Genomic DNA, 20,169 nt, shown 5'->3' with positions numbered 1-20,169 from the left:
CCACACATTCTAAGTGTCTGGGCCCTTCCTTGTGGCTCCACAGTTTCATGCATGGAGCCGCCACCTATAGGCAGCAAGCATAGTACTTTAGGCAAGAGCAAAGGGCAATGGATTCTGCGTTTCCAGTGTTATCTCCCACTCGGGTAAAGCTGGGGCATCAAGATGGGATCCTTTCCAAGCATTACAAAGAGCTAAGCCTCCTTACCCTGTTCCCTTATCAAATCATACCCTTTTCCTAATGGTACCCTTTCTTATTGCTCCTATAAGAGAATTAAAAAATGACTTCTCACTGCCCTTTTGGGTTTCTTGGTTGGGTACAGGCCAAATTGACATTCAACAGATCAATAGGAGAACATCCATATTTAAGTAAAAGTGTATGCAAGAGATTCCCACAAAATATGAGACTCAAAGGAGAGTCAGAAAAATTTAGCATCCTGAGTTATGGAAAGGAGCAGGGGCTTAGGGCTTCTGGAAGGTGGTGGAAACACAAATTATGAGAGGGTGAGTAAGGAAGTGTATAGCAAATAAAGGTTGTTTTAGGCAAACAAAAATTACAGGAATAAAAATTTTTCCAAGAACATCCCTCAAAATAATAGGTGAGGGTCTGGATAGATGTGGTGTCAAGCTTCCGTCTCCTGTGATAGACTTTGATTCATAAGATTCCTGGGTAGGGGAGTCACGACTATTGATTTCCTTTTGTAGGATCCATCTTTAGGAAGATTAAGAGGAGCTCAGAGAAAACTTCTGCTTGTATCCATTGGTCCCCAAGTATCTTAGGCTGAAAGTAACGAGCATACTAAAGTATAATATTTGGGGTGGCTTCTTCTGAATATTTCACTTCCTATACAATTCTTCAGTGGAGGCATACTTACCCCTCTTACTCTTTTGTTTGATGCCACCCTCACTCTTTTGAAAGCAGGATTTCTCTTCCTTCCTCCCCACCTGTCTACACTTTATTCCCCTAGGGAGAGTACAGCTTCGGCTCTCCTCCTGTGTACACTTTTCCTGACATTTTCCTGACATAGTCATTTACTTTCTCCCTTGTATTTACGTAATTATTGTGCTACAAATTCTTAAGCTTTAAATATTATTTTAACATCATCTGTGTTCTACAGTTTAGCACTCTTAATAGTTTGTTCACTAATTATGTGATGAATGTATCGTTTCTCCAGTCAGATTGTAAAGCTCTTTGGGGATCTCTGTGCAGAAACTTGAATTTCTTTATTATTTCATATTATCAAAGTCAGGGTTGACACATCAACTATGCCAGTGTCACACTGTTGGTAAATTATGGGGTTCTGTTCAACTGATCCCAGAAACTATATTTAACTCCTTTCAACACAGCACTCCAGGCAGTTGACATAAATTGATTACAGTTGGCATCCAAAGCAATGGAGCTACCATCCCCATTCAGAGATTTCCTAAGCCATGTTTATTGTAAAGGGACAAACCAAAGTGAGCGAGTGGACAGCAATCTTGTGTCTACTCTGACCAGGCTGCATCTTTCTGCATGAGCTCTGCCATCTCCAGCTGGGACATGGCCACCATCACACCCATGCTATGTGGCAACTGCAGAGGTTCATTTAGAAGGAAATCCTGACCTCTCCATGAATCACAGTGAATTTTACTCACCTTCTACACATTCATAGTACTACAGCTGCTCAGACTATGCAGAGTCTTCTTAGATTCCAACTGAACTCCACAGCTGCTTCTAGGTAGACAGCCCTGTGCTGGATACCAAGAAGGCTATAGAAAAGAATGAATATCTGCCCTCTAGAATCCCATAGTCTGCTGTGAGTTAAGTAACGGAAAACTGCACTATTAGATGAATTGTTACCACAAGGGGTTTCATTCCTCTGGCCAGAAGGAAGTTCAGCCAAGTCTCACTTGATAAATTTAGCCAGGAGCACCATATCCATTTTATTAGCATGGTTTATAGGCGATTAAGTGCTAAGACACAGGGCCACTAATGGAATAAGACCTCAGAAGAGGGGATGCATGTGGGCTAGAATCAGAGAGCATGGCATGATGAAGGAGGTAGTGTTTCCTCTGAAGTGGGAGGAGAGGGGAGGTGCAGAAATAACACTCAAGGTAGAAAGAAGCACTTGAACCAAGACAGAGATAAAAATTTTAAAAAATTAAATTAAAAACAGGAGAAAAAAGATAGAGATGATAAATAAGCACCCTGTGTTCAAGGACACACCAGTTGGAGGATTTCTGCTAAAGAAGGTCAAAGGTTAGATAGCCAAGGTATTCCACAGTGTCTTCATTAGTTAGTTGAGAAAGCCTCAGTGTTGAACTTGACTTGCAGGAAAGGGGGGGTCGAGGGGGGGATCTAGTTACTGCTCCGAAATCTCAAGTCATTTTCAAATTTCAAAACACACCGAAGAAGAAAATAGTCATGCTACTATGTATAAACCACATGCCACATTGTCTTGTTGACACAGAAAATATTCAAAATTGCTGAAGATGTCTAATATTCTGTCCAGAAAAGTAGTTCAGGGGGAGGAATCGATAAATTTGAAGTGCAATGTCAACAGAGAGAAAAAATTGCTTTCTATATTCTCAGACATTAAAAAGATGATTGAAGGCACAAAAACAAATTGGATATCATGCCATTGTTCCAAGATTTCTCCAACAATTCTCACCTTCTGCTTCCTTCCAAGCCCCCCCAGCCATTTGATATTCTCTCTCTCTCTCTCTCTCTCTCTCTCTCTCTCTCTCTCTCTCTCTCTCTAATACTTCTTTAGTTGTAGATGGACACAATATTTTTATTTATTTTTATGTGGTGCTGAGGATCAAACCCAGGGCCTCATACCTGTGAGGCAAGCGCTGTACCACTGAGCTATAGGTCCAGCCCTGATGCTCTATTTCTTAAAAGCAGTTTTATTAGTTAGACCTTGAGCACAGCAAAACCAAAATATGAGTTCTATTAAGCCCTGCACCAGATGCGCTGCTTGATATGTTCTGACTCCTGTGCCAGCCAAATTGTCTCTTTTCTTCTAGTCTCCAGCTAAGGATCATGGATACCCTCATGTCCAGTGTACAGATTCACCAGATGACCCATTTATCTTGACCTGGTTCTGGATAAAGTCCTTCTTCTCCTTTCATGTCCATTAACAGAGGAGAGAAATTTCAAAGGATCTTTACTAATCTTTGAAATAAATAATGCACTGCTAAAAATGATGTGTTCTAGACTGTAGCTTCCTTCCCTGAGATAGAGCGGAGAACTTTTGCTCCCACAAAGAGGAATAGAGGAAATGACAAAGACTGCTGCTGCCACAAGCCCCTCAACTGCCATCTTGGCCATTTCCTCTTGAGACCCTTCCTTCATTTACATATTGAAAGAAGGGACTGGAACAGGAGGTTTAGCTACAGCCCACTTTGACCATAGTTAGCGGGTATTTTACACCATTGCCGAGAGTGCAAAGTGTTGCTAAAAATTGAGCCAGAAGATGTCTATTCACATGATCACAGACCACTCATTTAGTAAGACAGCTCAGTGCTGGAACCATATCATCTCCCTTATATGAGAAAGTACAGATATTCGCATGTGCTTTACTTGACTTTGTCAATAACAAAATGTCAGAAAAATGGTTCACAGGAAAAGGTAAGTAAATTAATTCTTGTGGTGTGTTCCTTATACCCACCATGCCAGCAGCCTCACAAATGCAGCACATCTCCTATATCTCTGATGACATTCAAGCACTCAACTAATATTTATTATATTTCTACTATATTCAAAGCATTGTGGAAAAATGATGTCATTGGTCCTCCAAAGAGTGAGGTCTCTAGTAGTGGTGGACAGATACGAAAATAACTTAAGTTCCATTGTATTAGGGAGTAACTTGGGATAAAAAAGAACATAGTCTAGATACACAGACTGACTGGGTTTAAAATCCAAGACTTTGTAACTGGGTGATTGTACCTCGAACTTATTTTATTTATCATTTATAAGCTATGGATGAAAATACCTATTTCAAGGGGGTGTTGCCAGGTGAGGTGGCACACACCTGTAATTCCATAAGCTAGGGAGACTGAGGCAGGAGGATCGTGAGTTTAAGGCCAGCCTCAGCAAAAGTGAGGTGCTTAGCAACTCAGTGAGACCTGTCTCTAAATAAAATACAAAATAGGTCTGGAGATGTAGCTTAGGGGTCGAGTGCCCCTGAGTTCAATCCTTGGTACCAAAAAAAAAAAAAAAAAGGTGTTGAGGGACCAAGCAATGTCTGTCTTATAATAGTTACATAAGAGAGATGGGAGTAGTCTCTTCTTACAGCAGGACTTCTTCAATTTTAATTGCATCCAATTGCCTGAGAATTTTTTTTAAATGAAGATCTAGTTTGGTAGGACTGAGGTGGGGGCTGAGGTTCTGCATTTCTAACAAATCCCCAAGTGATATTCATGATATTTCCCAGACATGGCACTTTCATTAGCAAATGACTAGAGATTATATTTTGTTTTTATTTTTGAGGAGCTGATGCTGGAGGTGAGTCTTAAAAACGAATAGGCGCCATTCAAGAAGACAGTAGGCAGTAGAAATGAGGGCATTCCAGGAGGACAGAAGGAAGTATGGGGCTTGCCAGTGCTAAAAGAAATACAGGAGAACGAGGAGACAGGAGGAAGAACTTGGAGAGAGGAGTTCAGGATGAAAGACCAAGGCAAAACAGAGGATCTTTCATGCCTTGCCAGGAGCTATTTATTTTACAGGTAATGAGGAACCACAAGAGGATTTTAAAATGTGGAGGATGTGATCAGCTATGAGACCTAAAATTATTGCCCCGAGAACACTGGGAGGATGAGAGGATGACTGGCATCAGAAGGGTCCTGGGCTATATGTGCGAGATGGAAGGCGTAGGAGCCACTTGGCAATGGTAGTGTGGACTGAGGCAGAGATGCCTGTGGGGGACATCCAGGATATGGAATTGATGGAACTTGGGCATTCATTAAATATGAAAAGAGGAAATAAAGTTTAAGGTTCCTGCCAGCCTTCTGATTTAGGTTACTGTGTAGGTGATAACATCACTTTCCAAGTAATTCAGAAGGATAAAAAGTGATTCAGGAGGAAGAGAAGAGTTTATAGAAAAGAAAACGAGTTGAATTTGGGTATATGTTCTATTTGTGCAACATCCAAATGGAAGTATCTACCTAGCAAAGTTGGAGTTACCGGAGAACAGTTTGGGAGCTGTTCTTTATAAAATGTCAGATAGTGTTGTGGAAATAGGTTCCATCATTCAAGGAGAATAACAGAGAGAGAAGCAAGAAAAAACAAGATAGGATTCTATTTGGAAACCAACATGAGGAATTAGCAAAGGGAGAGAAACCTACAAAAGCAACCTGGGAGAAATTATTAGGAAAAGAGACTCATAATCAGGGAGAAATACTACCAGAAAAGCAGAAAATATTGTCAGGCAGATTTCTAGAATTTCCAGAAGAAACTGATAGCTATATCAAATGCAGCTGAAATCAAATAAATTAGAACTAAAAGCTAGGAATTGGTGATATTCATCAAAGTATTTTCAGTGAAATAATGTAGAGGGAAGCCAGATTGTGGCAGGCTAAAAAATGAATGTAAGATAAGAAAGCAGAAATAGACAATGTAAAATATTCTTTCTAGCAGTTTGGCTATATTAGGAAAAGTTCATAAACAGTGGCCAGAAATAGTTCCAAAGTTGGGTGTTCCACTTAATTGATTGATTAATTCACTTATTCATTCATTTGTTGCCCCAAGCACATTATGGCTTCTGGGAAGCATAAGTAAAGAGGAAGCATTGAAAAATAGGTCAAAAGAAAGACTAAGAAAACAATGCTTAGGAGAAGCAGCACAATTCATTTGAGACTATAGGAAATAAGGTGGAGTTGGACATTTGTGCAAATGGGTCACAAGATGTAGGGATGGATATTGCACACTTGGTAGCTCAGGTTTATTCTGTAACATGGAAAGCAGGATAATTGACTGGGCGCACCTAGAGATTAAACTGTGTAATGAGATTTAACTTCAATCTTGGGTGGTTGTTTTCAAATGTGACCCTCTGCTCACATTTTCTTTGAAATTGCCCATAAAAGTTGCTGATGCTACCTCACAAAAAGAAAGGAGCATGTGTTTCATGAATAGAGCATCCTCTGGTATACCAATCTCTTATTAAATTCCAAACAGCAAGCTGGCCTTCTTTCCTTTGCACTCTATTCATCTGGTTTTCCAGTTGACAAGAGGAGATAGAGATAGAAAGATGGATGGTGTGTGTGTACGAACATATGTTGTACTCTACAGGGGTGATGACATCTATAGGACCATCAAAGAAATCTTCCAAGGTTGTAGAATGAAAATGTTGAAAACTGCTGCTTTTCTTCTTACTTAGTACATACCTTAAAACTCTTTAACCCAAATAGTTTTATATGCCAAAATTCTTGTGTTCATTTTTCCTTGATAATCATGAATCCTCAACTTCCTACTCCAGTTCTCAGCTAAATCTCATTCTACAGTTTATTAACTTAAAATAGGAAGCTAATGGCCCTTGCTGAGTAGCAGAGCAACAGCCTACTCCAGTAGTTTTAGGCTTCAATCTTCTGGACGCCTCTGCTGAGTTCTGAAGGTCAACTGCAAGTACAGACACAAACCAGTTGACTCATAAATCCTTGTTTTCTTAGAAATGGAAAGAAGAGGAGGAAAAGAGGATAGGGAGCAGAAATAAAGTTTAGAATATAAATATTATTATTCTATTTTGAGTTACATCTACTTGTAGAAAATACTATTTTAATTTTTAAATGAATTTAAAAGCTCTGTAATGACCAATTATAAGCTTGACCCCCTTCAGTATGTATTTTATTAACTAAACTTCCCCACTGATAGTCGTACCTTTTCTCAATTTATTTCCCAAAATACTTCTTAAATATTAAACACTGAAGTTTTTTTTTTCATCTCCCTAGACATTCAATTCCTCAGAAGTCTCCAGAACTTTCTTAAATTATACACCATGAAGTTGATCAGTGATGTAGGGAGGAGCTGCAATGAGGGGCCTGTACTCTAGTAAACATCTCAGATAGAAAGTGGTTGTGCAATGTTTTTCCTCTGGATCAAAGTTTCTGGCACTTGTGGCTCCCAGGAAAGTATCAATGCACAGCATTTTGGAGCACATCCAGCAGGGTGTTCAGAATAATAGCTAAGGGCATAGACACCATGTTGGTAAAAAAAAAAAAAAATATTTGAAAGGACAAAAACCATTTAATCTAGAACCTCAGGAAACGTGAGACTTGTCTGTATTGGTGTATGTTTATATGCAAGTAAAAAATGCCAGTTCAAAATGACTCAAGGGGAAAAGCAGATCATTTGTTTAGGTACCTCAACTAAGGATTCTGGATCTGGGCAAATCTGGAACAATGGGCTCACACTAGGTCATTAGAACTTCACCTTCTTTCTCTATCTCTTGGTTGTACCCTTCTCTGTGTTGACTCTCAAGGCAGCTTTCCTTTTTGACTTAAGCAGTGCCATACTTACTTCCTAAACCTACTGCAACAGAATAGGAATTCCAGGAAAAATGGAATTTCCAACAAAAGTTCTGGACTCATTGCCTGTAAATGATTTGGATTTGGTCAAATCCCCAGATCTACCCCCTGGAAACTGTGTGATTCTTCAAGGAAAACCTTTGTTCTTTTCACACAAGAAGGCAAACAAATGCCAGACCTCAGATATCTTACACTGCCTTCGTATATGTGGTGGTCTCTCATGTGGGTTAAGAGATAAACTAATATGAGAAGCCCCAGAGGTGGGAAGCAGACCCCCTGCATCAACCTGACAGTAAAGCAGATTTCAGCTTACTTTGGCACACCATTAGCTGTTGAAACACCCAGCTTCAGATATGTCACGTACCAGATCCTTCCACATGTTCAGGTACAGGCCAGATGGGCAACTGTCAGGAGTACTGGTTAGGAATTCCTGCGTTAGGCAGAGCTTTGCCTACATGACCCATAAGGTCACTTTTGACTCTACAATTCTATTATCCTTGTTAATTTCCACAATTCAATTTGGAGTACAGGATAAACAAACCAACCTAATTTGATCTGGAACTTCTGCAGGCTATCACGGGTCATTTAATCTAAAACACATGGCCTAGCCATTACCATGTTTTCTGAAGTCATCTAACAGAGCTTATCCTTAACAAGGTCTCCATGTTATTAGTTTCACTCATGGCCTTTCCCAGCCCCCTGCTTATTCCACAGTTGCCTTTCATTCTCCTTTAGATTGGGGGAGAGGGAGGATATAAGAGTCACCTTCTTTCTGAATTTCTTCTCTTAAATCTTATAAACGATGAATCCAAATTAAAATGACATCAATTTCATCTTTACTTCACAACTGGACTTTCACTTTGCAGGGAGTTGATGAGAAATGGGAAATAATGCTACAGATAAACATAACTCTGGGAAAGTCTATTAAGGAAAAATTTCAAAATTAGGATAAGTTGGAAAACCACTTGTTTTACTCATTAAGAAATATATACATATGTTAAAATGATGTGTTTTATTTATTTAAATACATTTAAATAAAATATATATTTTTTTCAAAGCTGAAATCAGCCCCGACCTTACAACTCTGATTAAACTGGAACAGTCATGTTACAGAATCTAGCTTCAAATAAAATTTTGTTTTAGCCAGGCTATGTCCATCCTTAATAATAGATGCTGTTTCTCATCTTTTTCAGTGAACGTTGTGTCAATGTTACAGGAATTTTGGGAAAGCAAGCAGCAACAGCGGGCTGCATTCCCAAGTGAAGGTGTGGTCGTCTATGAGTCTCTGCCATCCTCCGGGCCTCCCTTTGTGAGTTATGTGACGCTCCCAGGGGGAAGCTGTTTTGGCAACTTTCAGGTGAGAGGCATCTACCAATTCATCAGTGAAAGTTACTTGGTTAAAATAGAACAAATCCTTTTGTAAAATAGTGAAGTTATGTGTTTCCTTGGATATAGTGAACAAATTTGTGCCATATCCTATCATATATACTGGAAAACTGGTCAGATGTTCCAATTTTTAAAACATTTTAAATTTAGCTTTATGTGAGAGTCTACCCTGATATTTCTTTATGGAAAATAAATTTTATAGCACAGCATTTTATTTGCCAGATAGCTGCTGCCCTTTCCTTCAAAAACTTCTGGAATAAAACTTAAAGAACTAGCAAGTGGCGACAAAGCCTTTCCATCAGGGCTTCCCATCAGGAGAAAGTGTCCACTTTTATAAATTTAATATTAATCAATTTAATCAACCTGCACACCAAAGCATGAACCAACAGCAAAGTGTTCAGAGTCACAGGGCTGCTATCAGGCATCAGTGCTAAGCCCAAGTCTGCCACTGCCTACCTGCATACCCTTGGGAAACCTATTTAAGTTTTTCATTTCCCATCTTTAAGATGTAGAACAGCATCCACAGGATTGGTTGGAAGTCTTATGAAATGTGCATGTTATGTGTTCAGCATGGTATCTACTACATCATAGGTATCCTGATAATTGTTTTTATTATAAAAATTCTTCCAGTTGGTTAAATTTCTATGTCTGTGTCTATAATAATAGACTTCTAGTTGTATACTTGTTCACACAAAAATATTTACCTACATTACCTCAACATTGTATAACAAAAACTAATTGAGTAACAGGAAGTATCAAGCAGTGGGCTGAGGTTATGGTTCCTACCCTGAAGAAATCAACATTTAAAAAAATGTTACAGAAATTATAGAGTTATATTTAAGAGTCAATGAGGTCTCAAGGAAGGAAACTTCTAAATTTACCATACCTCTTTATAAATAATTTTTAATGTAATGACCTCTCATTTTTTAGTAACTGGCAAAGATGCTTTCATTATAGTGTACACTGTGAAATTCATAAGCAATCAAGTATCTCTCTTAGCTTTGACAGCTGAGAATTCCAGAGGCAGATTTTCATTGTGTCCTTTTGTAGTGTAAGTCTACAGAACTTAATGTTATATCAATTTTAAGACTAACATCATGCCTGGTATTATTTGTGTTTCTATCTTTACTTTCCCTTCAAATATAATACCTCCTTCATTCATGTTATCCTTTTACCTGTTGTGTCTGTTTTACATTGTCTCAAGTCCTTGGTGGAATGAGGGATGAGTATAAATTAATAAAGAGACCCACAAACCTGTGCTGCCTTAGAGAAGTCAAAGGATTCCTAGGGGGCAAAAAGGCAAGTGGAGATGTGCATCGGAGAGTATTTTGGCCAGTCAAAAAAGGGAAGAACACAGTTGCAGCATAAGGAATACTGTGAGCAAAGGCACACAGCAAGAGGAGACCACAAACACTTGCAGAATTGTGGGACATGAGCATCATTCTGTGTGGTGAGGACCCATGCGAAATGACAGCTAGGCACTCCCATTGAACAACGAGAGACCATCACACCCTCAAAGGAGCACAGGTTTTATTCTATATAAAACCAACCTCTGAAGGTGAACAAATATATTTAGACATATTTCAGAAAGATTATTCTGGCAGTAGTATGAAAATGCTTTAGATCTAACTAGGTGTGGTAATGCACGCCTATAACCCCAGCTACTCAAAAGACTGAGGTAGGAGGATCGCAAGTTCAAAACTGGTCAGGGCATCTTAGGGAGACACTTATAAAATATAAGAACTGGGGATGCAGCTCAGAGTTAGAGGGGCTGATCAGCTGTGCGAGGCCCTGAGTTTAATCCCAAGTACTGGGGGGAAATGCATTAGATCTAAATGAAGCTAAAGACCGAGAGACCAACAGGAGTCCCCATGGAGGTAAGCTGCATTCAAAAGTGGTTAGAAGGTAAGGGTGAAAGGACTATAGTAGGACAGGTGTTAGGGTGACACCTCAGCTTTGACTTTAATATCTGGACAAAAAAACACAAGGGAAGGAAGAGCAGGTTTATGGAAGATGAAGACAAAGTTCATGTGAGGTAACTGGAGGCCCCCCAGAGAAAGAACTGCAAACAGCCCTCCAGAGAGAGATGACTTGTATATTTATACATTCCTGAGCTGAAGCCACCATGGCCATAGGTAGTGATGAGTGTAAAGTCCTTGATAACCTTCAGAAGAGTGATTTCAGTGAAGGATTGGGACACAACTCAGACTATAGAAGGTTAGAGGGTCAAGAGAGACTTAGGATGCAGGCTGCATACCTCAGTAAGGATTTAGAGGACTCCCTCTTACTCCTATGGTTAACTTGGGGAAACTGGAACCATCTTGCTTCGTGTCCAGTGGGGAACTGGTGAGAAAGAATGCTCTCATCTAATTGCCACCAGTGACTTCTGGACATCTAATCTTAATTAAAACTGGGAAGGACAACTAATACTGAGCCCCAATATTCAGACAGTCATCAAATAGCTTTCAGAGTCAACAAGATGAACTGCTCATAGAATATAAAATGTCAGGATGTCTCAAGATTGAATCAAGATGATGGACTTAGCACATACCTCAACCTCTTTTGTAGTCTAAAATGACTTGAAATGTTAAAGAAGCATTCAAAAATATGTAAATTCACAATAATGATGGACAACAAGAAAGGGTGGCACTGGAAGAGCTGAACCTTGAGACAGTTCTGGGAGATGAAAGTGGAATCAGATTATCAGGTGCAAAAATACTATAGTCTAAACCCACTCAGGAGGAATGTACTGTAAAGGTAAAGAGGAGCTAGAGAAACTCCAGGAACAGAAGAACAAATGCAGAGAGCAGGAAGGTGTTCTAGAATAATTTTAAAGCTAATTAAAGAACTGCTTCCAAAACTTCTGACCCACAGAGCCAGTGAGGTATTGCTGTCCCCTTCCCCGAGCAGGAGTCAGCAGTGGGTTTTGACATCTGACGAATGGAAGCAAATCACCTAACGAAAGCAGTTTGCATGTGGGTTTCAGAACAGAGCTTGACCAGAATAAAGGCAGGGAAGTAGGAAGAAAGGCAGCAATTGAGAAAGAAGTTCTCTAACTCATGTGTACCTACAGGTCCACAATTGAGCATCCTAAGAGGATGGCTGCCAGTGAACATAGCCTTCCTGCTCATCCAAAGGGCCTGTCAGCAGTTCCAGTGGGGAGACTCCCTAGAAAACACACTCAGACCAGGGAAAGGTCTTGCTGGCCACCTCAAGTAATAGGTATCTTTGTCCATGAATGTTAGTGAACTAAACGTCTGAGGAAAACCAAAAGCATAAGAGAAAAGGCCAAGGCGAGCAAACAAAAACACAAAATAATTCAAGCAATACAGAAAGTAAGAGAATATTATAGTAGACATTCTGGGAAAATGTTGAAAGGAATTTGCCCCCTAAAACAGCTATAATAAAATGAACAAGCAGGATACAAGAGATAAAATATATTATTGTTAATTTAGAATAATAGAAAGAACAAATAAAAGAGGTGTGAAGAGTTGAGTAGACATAGATGAAAGCCAAATTAGTAATAGGTAGCAAATTAAAAAATAATAATACAATAAGTCTTCAAGAACTTAAAGCAAAAAGAGCATTGGAGGATGAAAGTATAGGAGATGTGGAGACAAATCCTAAAGATGCACATTAATAAGAGCTCCAGAAAGAGGCATGAGAAATAGAGGGGAGGGAATAAATAACAGAAGCAATTTTCTTTGAGTTAAATAAATTCACAAGTTTCAGATTGAAATGGCCCAGCATATTTCCAGCCGGATAATGATAAAAAAAATCACACAGCTCTGTGACTAGGTAGCACTTAAAGACAGGTTCTGCTTAAAAGTGACCAAGGAACCTTTTTTTTTTTTTTTTTTTTGATATAGCATCTGTACATTATTCTGGTTTTCAAATTACATTAAATGTTTAGGTATTGATGAGGGAATTAGGAAAACTGATGAAAGGGACAAAAATGGGGAAACTAGGTTAACAAACCAAAATCTGTGTCTTCAAAAAAGAAACAAACAAAAAAGATATATCTTTGTCATTTCTGATTAGGCAAAAATCAAGGCATATCCCTCACTAAGTGTAAAAGAAGGGATTAAATCATAGGAGTGTAATACAAGAATATTTCACGAATCTTATTAAAAAACGTGTTAGTGAGTTTTCAGTTATTGTGACAGAATACCTGAGATAAACAAAATACTTGAGATAAACAACCGGTGAAGAGGAGAAGCTTATTTTGGCTCAGTTTTTGAGGTTTCTGTCCATGGTCACTTGACCCTGTTGCCTTTGGGCCTGTGATGAGGCCATGCATCATGGCAGGGAGCAGGTGGTGGAGGACAACTGCTCAACTCATGATCGGCAGGAAGTAAAGAGAGAGGAAGGCATGAAGGTCCCAAAATACCCTTCAAGAGCATGCTCCCAGTGATCTACACTCTCCAACTAGTCCCCCCCCCCCACCTCGCTCCTAAAGTTTCTACCACCTCCCAATTGCATCACCCACTGGGAACCAAGCCTTCAACACATGAGCTTTGGGGAAAACATTTGAGATCCAAATCCTAACATTAACCATTTCCATACTCACACAGTGACCTACTTATGAATGCTGTTTCTACCTTCTCTTTGGGTCTAAACCCTGCCCTATCTGAGGACTCCATGCCATGTTATATTCTCAACAAATATCCTCTGAATCTTTCTACTAGAAATCTCTGCCTCTGATTTCCCAAGGCCATTATTTATCTTTCTTTTCTGATGTTTCATGTTTGCTACCTTCTACTGACTTTACTGTGTATGTTCTATCACTGAAATAAAATGTAAGTGCCTCAGGGACAGCATCTATAGTATGTCCCTCATGATTTTAAGCACATTTGTCATATAATAAATGCCTAATAGATTTTGTTGAATGAATATGGAAATGAATAACAAATCTGAAGAATAAATGAAGTTAATGGCATTTTTGTACATAATCAATAGTCAGTAAAGATATTCCACTTAACTCTGCAAGGTAGAGGGCTAGGAAGGAAAAGCCAGTGACATTGAAATCAACTGATATTATTTTGTTCATATCTGTAGCTAAAATATTGGAAATGGATGAAAATTAAAGTATTGATTAAAAAAGAACTGGATTTAATTTAAGCATGATAATTTCCCCCATTTGACTCATGACTACAACCAACCAACTTTGGCTGCACTCACACTCAGGTACCAATACATTTGTTCAAATTTAATAAATTTCAGTGATAGAACATACATAGTAAAGTCAGTAGACGGCTCAGAGTTAAGGCTCTGAGTTCAATCTCCAAGACCACAAAAAATAATTATAAATTATAAAAAAAAAACAAAAATAAACAAATGCACTCATTATAATCTATCTGGAATATAATGCATTTGGCAGATCATTGGAGTAGATTGAGGGGATATGAATCTAAGAAATGCTAGTTCTCTTGTTCTTATTTTTGCTATCCTGAGAATTATGAACTTCCCAATTGTCTCATAAATTTTGTCCTCAAATGATAGGACTTCCCTTAGGAGGTAGATCCAACATCCTCCTTGTGGTCTTTAAAAACATAGAAAACAAAATGAAAATTTGAACTCTTCAGCTGGAGGGCCTCTGGTTGATCTCTCTGGTCATTTTAGGGTCTCCTTTTCCTTATGTTTAAATCATCATATTTTAAGGTTCTCAGGAGGATTGTTAACATCTTTGCTTTAAAAGATCCAGAATTTCCTGAATCAAATGTTTTGAAAAGGTGTTTGGGTGGTTGGCTGCCAAACGTGGCCCCTTTACCCATTTGGCTCTCTGAAATATAATTTGAGAAAGGAAAATCAGGAGGAGAAAAAAAAGAGAAAATTTTTCTTAAAGCAATGTCCCCACAGTTTTCATTGTCAGTTCAGAAACCTTCCTACATTGCTTTTTTCACCATATAACACTTCATCGAGCTTTTGCCAGCAGTTGGCCTAGGAGAGCCTGCATGCTCATTCCTGCAATGCCTTTCACATAACCAAATGTCACCCCTGTGCATTGCAAATCATTTCACGACGGATTATTAATGCCAAGACCATGTGCTGAGACATGGAGAAACCATTATGCCAGCAGTAGCCTTCTTACTGAGCCATGGACGTCACTTCCAATGGTGCCAAGTAATTGAAAATACTTGAAGTGGAGTATGGGCCTGGATTGCACGACTAATCCCTCTGGTTTCAGGCCCTTTCATGAAAGCTGTAAGAGATTATGCTCATTCATTCTTTAGAAAAGTGGTATTCAGACTCAACCTTAGTTTTCTGATTAATCAAAGAAAGCAGTCCAGTTAAAGGCTCCAATGGACACAAACCACTGGTTTTTATGTAAAGAAACTTCCCATTGAAGTAAATGGAAAGCTTGTGTCCACCAAGACTAATTAAAGAATTTTTTTTGTTGGTCTTGACACCACAACCCACAAAAGAGAAAGAGGGGGAAAAAAACCAGCATATGTAACCCCTGCCTTTAAACTAGGGCTTCAGAAACTACTACAAAAAGAGAAGTGAAAACATGATTTTATTTTTGAATTCCCAAACAATAAATAATTTGATTGATTGATGGATCCAAAATATTTTTCAGGAAGTTATATTGAAATGTATTAATTTTGTATCTTTTATGAAAGAAACCATTTTCTATTATTGCAGACATTAAATAAAAATTCATTCATTGTGAGTACAATTTCTTTATGCAATTTTTATCTAGGCAGTTAATCCTTCCATTGCCACACATCATGACCATGAAAACTTGTGGTTTCACCATAAACTTTCCATGTTTCACAGTAAGAGGAACAGAAGGGCCATCAGATGGTCTTCTGGTCCCCCTCTTGAGGAACTCAGAAGGAAAGTCATTCATGCTTCAGCAGCTGCTTTTGTTTCCAAATCCAAAAGAGAACTTGAACATTTTATTTTATTTTATATTTTGATTTAAAGGTTTGTGATTCAAGTTTTGTTTTCAAGCCAGTGACATGGTCTTCCATATAGAGTTTGCTAGAATGACTTGGATTAATGAATTCCATTCTTACTTTGAGTAAAAGCAAAAATTCCCTTGGCTATAGTACTACAACATGCAATTATTTATGTGCATGAATTATGATTAAATGAAAAATGTGCCCCCTGGCTAAAACATTAATGGAATAGCTTGATTTATTTGAAGTTTGAGACACTTATTCACCAGGGTATCATATCTTTTTCCAGTAAATATTTTGTTGTTGTTAAAATTGCTTCACAGAAAATAAACAGGTGTTAAAAGCTGAGGGGTGGTTGTTAGGCTAGTTGTATAGCACAAGAAACCACAAGAAGTTGACACATTTAATATTTCCACTGGCAAGCTGTTGATTTGTTGTGGGTCTTTTTTTCCATTTATGTTTGGTTTTGTGGAGCAGGGCTGCTCCACAGGGACACTGAGAGGGACACTGAGAGCAAATGTGCTCCTTACAAATATTTCTCTCGAAAAGGCATTGAATTCATTTAATGGCCTTTGTTTATTTTGTCACTGTAGTTTTCAAACCAAAGTCATTCCCTATGAAAACACCTAAAAGAACTACTTCCCCAACGATCATATCTCCTAAAAGAAAGATAGGAGTTCTTAAGATTGTTTTATTTTTGTTACTTAAGGCAAAAAAGGCATATTTCACCTATATGATCAAACATAATAACAGATGTTTTATACCTTCATGCATTAAGTGAATCTTCTTGAAGTCCAGGGAACTAAAGGTACATTTAAATCACAATAAATTCAGTTTATAAAATTAAGTTTTTCCCAGGAGAGAATGACTAAGAGAAAATTTGATCAATTTATATACTGGACTAAATGGAATTGTAATGCTCTCTTTGCTGATAATTTAATAAGGCCTGGCCTTAACATTCCACACTCCAAATGGTGGCTAGGTTCCTGCCATAAAATCGAAACTATTGCCCAGCACTAATGCTGTTTTAATGCTAAGTATTTCTATTTGAAGTCATCCATGACGCCTTCTCTGTCTCTAGAGTTGAATACCTAGACTCAGATGCAGCATAACAACTTCTAAAGGCACACTTCCTGGTGGAAATCTCCATAGGAAAGCATTCTGGTTTATTACTAACGAGACCCAAAGATAGGAAGGCCAGTTAAAACCCCATCCCATTTAAAAGTCTTGTCAGCTAATTATCAGACGTTAATGACTTGCCCATGAAATGTGGAAGTGCATATTGTTTTAATGAGACCCTGTATTTATTCCCCAGCTTCCTTGCCTCACTTTAATCTGTTTCTTTTATTAAGCGGAGTGGATTGAGATTCTTGACCTTCAAAGAGGACAGTAGAGTGTAGAGAAAGGAAAGTTTAGACAAGGCCCCATGATAGACTTCAGACTATCTCCACAGGAGTCTCCCAGACCCTGGTCTGTGAACTCCAGGAGGATGCTCACTGTCTGCCCCTCTCATCTCTCCTTGCTGAGTAGGGAAGAAAGTCTGACTCCCTCTCCTTCTAATCCCCTCCCATCCCATTCATGTGATCCTTTTAAAGCATCAAAATTACTATAAAAATAAAGTGAAATATTGAGACCTAATCAATTCATCTTGTTTTCACCTTAATTTGAAAAAAAATAAATTAAATTAAAAAACAGAAGAAGAGAGAAAGAAAAAGGCTTCAAGGAGCACAGTACCACGTGGGTTTGTAATAGTTACCAGGGACTTGCTCCAGGTATGTGTGTAGAATAGCATTTTCGGCAGAGGTAAATTAGGAGAAGGCCAGGTGGTTTATATTATAAATATAACATTCTGACCCACCATGTGCCTGAAACATTTCTTTCAGTTGACAGGAACTGGTGAGTTTTCTCTGAAAATTGGACTCCCAGACCAGTCCCCTCCCCCATACCTAGCAAAGACCCACATTCCCAGCACACACAGAGCTCTAAATTGTTCCCAACATATTTGCTGGCAGCATGACCTACAGAGAGACACTATATTGGTTGACTGAGTTTCAATCATTACTCTCTTTTCATATCACCATCTGGAAGAGGGTAAAATGCTAATATACCCACAATTAGATAAATTGGAACACATGTAAATGTTCATGCTTCGGCCAGGGCAGTCAAGGTCTTAAAGAACAGAAAGCACTGGGTCCTGGCTTGTGGCATTCTTTTTTTTTTTTTTTTTTTTGCTGAAGGCTTGCTGTCAGGATGAAACCGAGGTGTTGGTGACACTGACCAGAGCTGGCAGGCCATACACACAAACTCTTGCAAGTCACAGAGACTGTAAGTTGCAAAAGCAAAATGTTCCCAACCACCTGAATGTTAGACATAACAGTCTACAGGATTTGGGCAAGAATTCTCACCTCTCACAGTCAGTTTATTAGGTTTTGCCACCTGCACAATCCCAGCTTGGGAGAACCTCTCAGTACTGTGTACTGTTGAGGGAATGCCACCTAAATATCACTGACCTATCATTAACCCTAGGGAGGATGGCATCATTATCTTTGGATACAATCTGCAGCATTTACTATTACATTACTATTATTCAAAAAATTTTGCTCCTTACAAGCCACATTTCAACCCCTTGGTTACCACTGATAGGCAGTGAGTACGAGTGAACCTAACTTGGTTGTACACATTTTGAATCTGAAGACCTTTCTTCCTGTCTTTAAAACACATGCATGAATAATTCTAGAAAGCCTCTTGTTTATGATGCACTGTGTTTGTGGTATATGTTCAGTAAAATCTTGGGACATAGAAATGTCTACTGAACACATGCATCCTGCCTCATTTTCTGAAACAAAAACATGGAGGAAAATTGATCAAATGAGGGTAACATTGTTCAGAGTATGTATTGTGTCAGTTTGGTTAGAAGGTGTTTCTATAAACAGTAACACACCTATAACTAGTTCTAAAATATTTCACAAATAGGAATAAAACTAATTTCTTAGGAGGCATTTCCATTTAAAACATTCATGACTATCAAAATTTTATTTAAATTAATTTAACAACTTCTGTTCATCCTAAAAAATTGATTGACCATTATTTTATTTGAGGACAGTTTAAAAATAAATCTTGGATGGACCAGGTATGGTGGTGCATGCCTATAATCCTAGCAGCTAAGCTGAAAGCCACTCTCAGCAACTTAGTGAGGCTCTCAGCAATTGAGTGAGACACTATCTCAAAATTTAAAAACTTAGAAAGGCCTGGGGATGTGGCTCGGTGAGTGACAATCTCTGGTACAAAATAATTGTTGTCGTCATGTCATCCTCATCATCTTGGATGGATCTTAACATTACATTATGAAAAATTATTATGGAAGAAATAAAACTTGATGAGTAGAAAAGTAAAATTGAGATATCACTTAGATAAGTCAGCAAATTTTAGAAGAACTGTAATGAAGAATTTTTTTGTTGTTGTTAACCTGAATACTGCTTTTTTTGACTTTGGGTAGAGGCAATTTCTCTGGTGAGAAATTATCACTTTTCAATGTTAGCAAAGGTGAATTTACCATGAAGACCAAGAAGCTTCCACAAAGGCCCCTTGCAAGTCACAATGCCAACTTTTTTCACTTGTAACTTTATATGGTTTTTCTTAAATAAGGTCCCCAAATTGGGTAGGCCTTGGGCCACATAAAACCTGGATCTGTCCCTGCCAGTTAAATATGAGAGTCAGGGAAAGCATGGAGTGATGTTCCTCAAAAAGGAACTTCATAATCACCTGGAAATCTTATTAAAATGTCGATCACCCACTGTGATCCATCCGCAGAGATTCTGGTTCAATAGGTCAGGTTGGAACCTGGGGTTACATATGTTTAACAAGTTCCCAGGAGACTGTGCCATGAACACTGAAGCTTTTGAACTTTGTTCTCTACTCCTGGATTAAGCTTGGTGGTTTTTGATGATCTAAGCTCCAAAATAAAACACAAAGCCAGAAGGAGCTGGGCTGGAGAGGGGGATGGGATTTCTTAACCCATACAACTGAGAAAATTTAATATGAATGATTTTTACTTTTGAAGTTCCCAAACATTTCTTAAAATTGTTAAGCAACTCTAAGAGGCAGACTTTCCAAAGCTCTTGGCCCCATATTTCATCAAGAGGATATATTCAATCCAAAGGAGACATTTCCTACAAGAGATAACATTTGATCTCTTGTTTAGTCATATTGGTCTTTCTATTTCTATCTTCCTATAGTTCAGGAAACCACCAAATGGGGAATAGGATAAAGGATATTAAGATAATCATCAACACATTCCCCTCCTCGGTAAGCATGATTTACTACCAGTGTCCTCTGTCCTCCTTGGCCTTTTAAGTGAAATCAAGTTTGCTATGTAGGA

At 38.5% G+C, this 20,169-nt stretch overlaps 1 protein-coding gene across 1 annotated transcript in view; it reads left to right on the top strand.

The window, feature by feature from the left end:
* The window catches only part of Lix1 (limb and CNS expressed 1), a 49,867-nt gene that overhangs the window by 9,432 nt on the left and 20,266 nt on the right, over nucleotides 1-20,169 (top strand). The window contains exon 2 of the mRNA XM_046429225.2: nucleotides 8,694-8,857. Coding sequence (XP_046285181.1) covers nucleotides 8,694-8,857 — 164 coding nt within the window. The remainder of the gene's footprint in view (nucleotides 1-8,693; nucleotides 8,858-20,169) is intronic.

The sequence above is a fragment of the Marmota monax genome, unplaced genomic scaffold (assembly GCF_021218885.2).
Source record: "Marmota monax isolate L192 unplaced genomic scaffold, Marmota_monax_Labrador192_F-V1.1 WCK01_AAM20220418_F8-fsc00018, whole genome shotgun sequence".
In the NCBI taxonomy this organism is placed as follows: Eukaryota; Metazoa; Chordata; class Mammalia; order Rodentia; family Sciuridae; genus Marmota; species Marmota monax.
The sequence above is the reverse complement of the archived record's forward strand: the minus strand, read 5'-3'. Positions and strand labels throughout refer to the sequence as shown.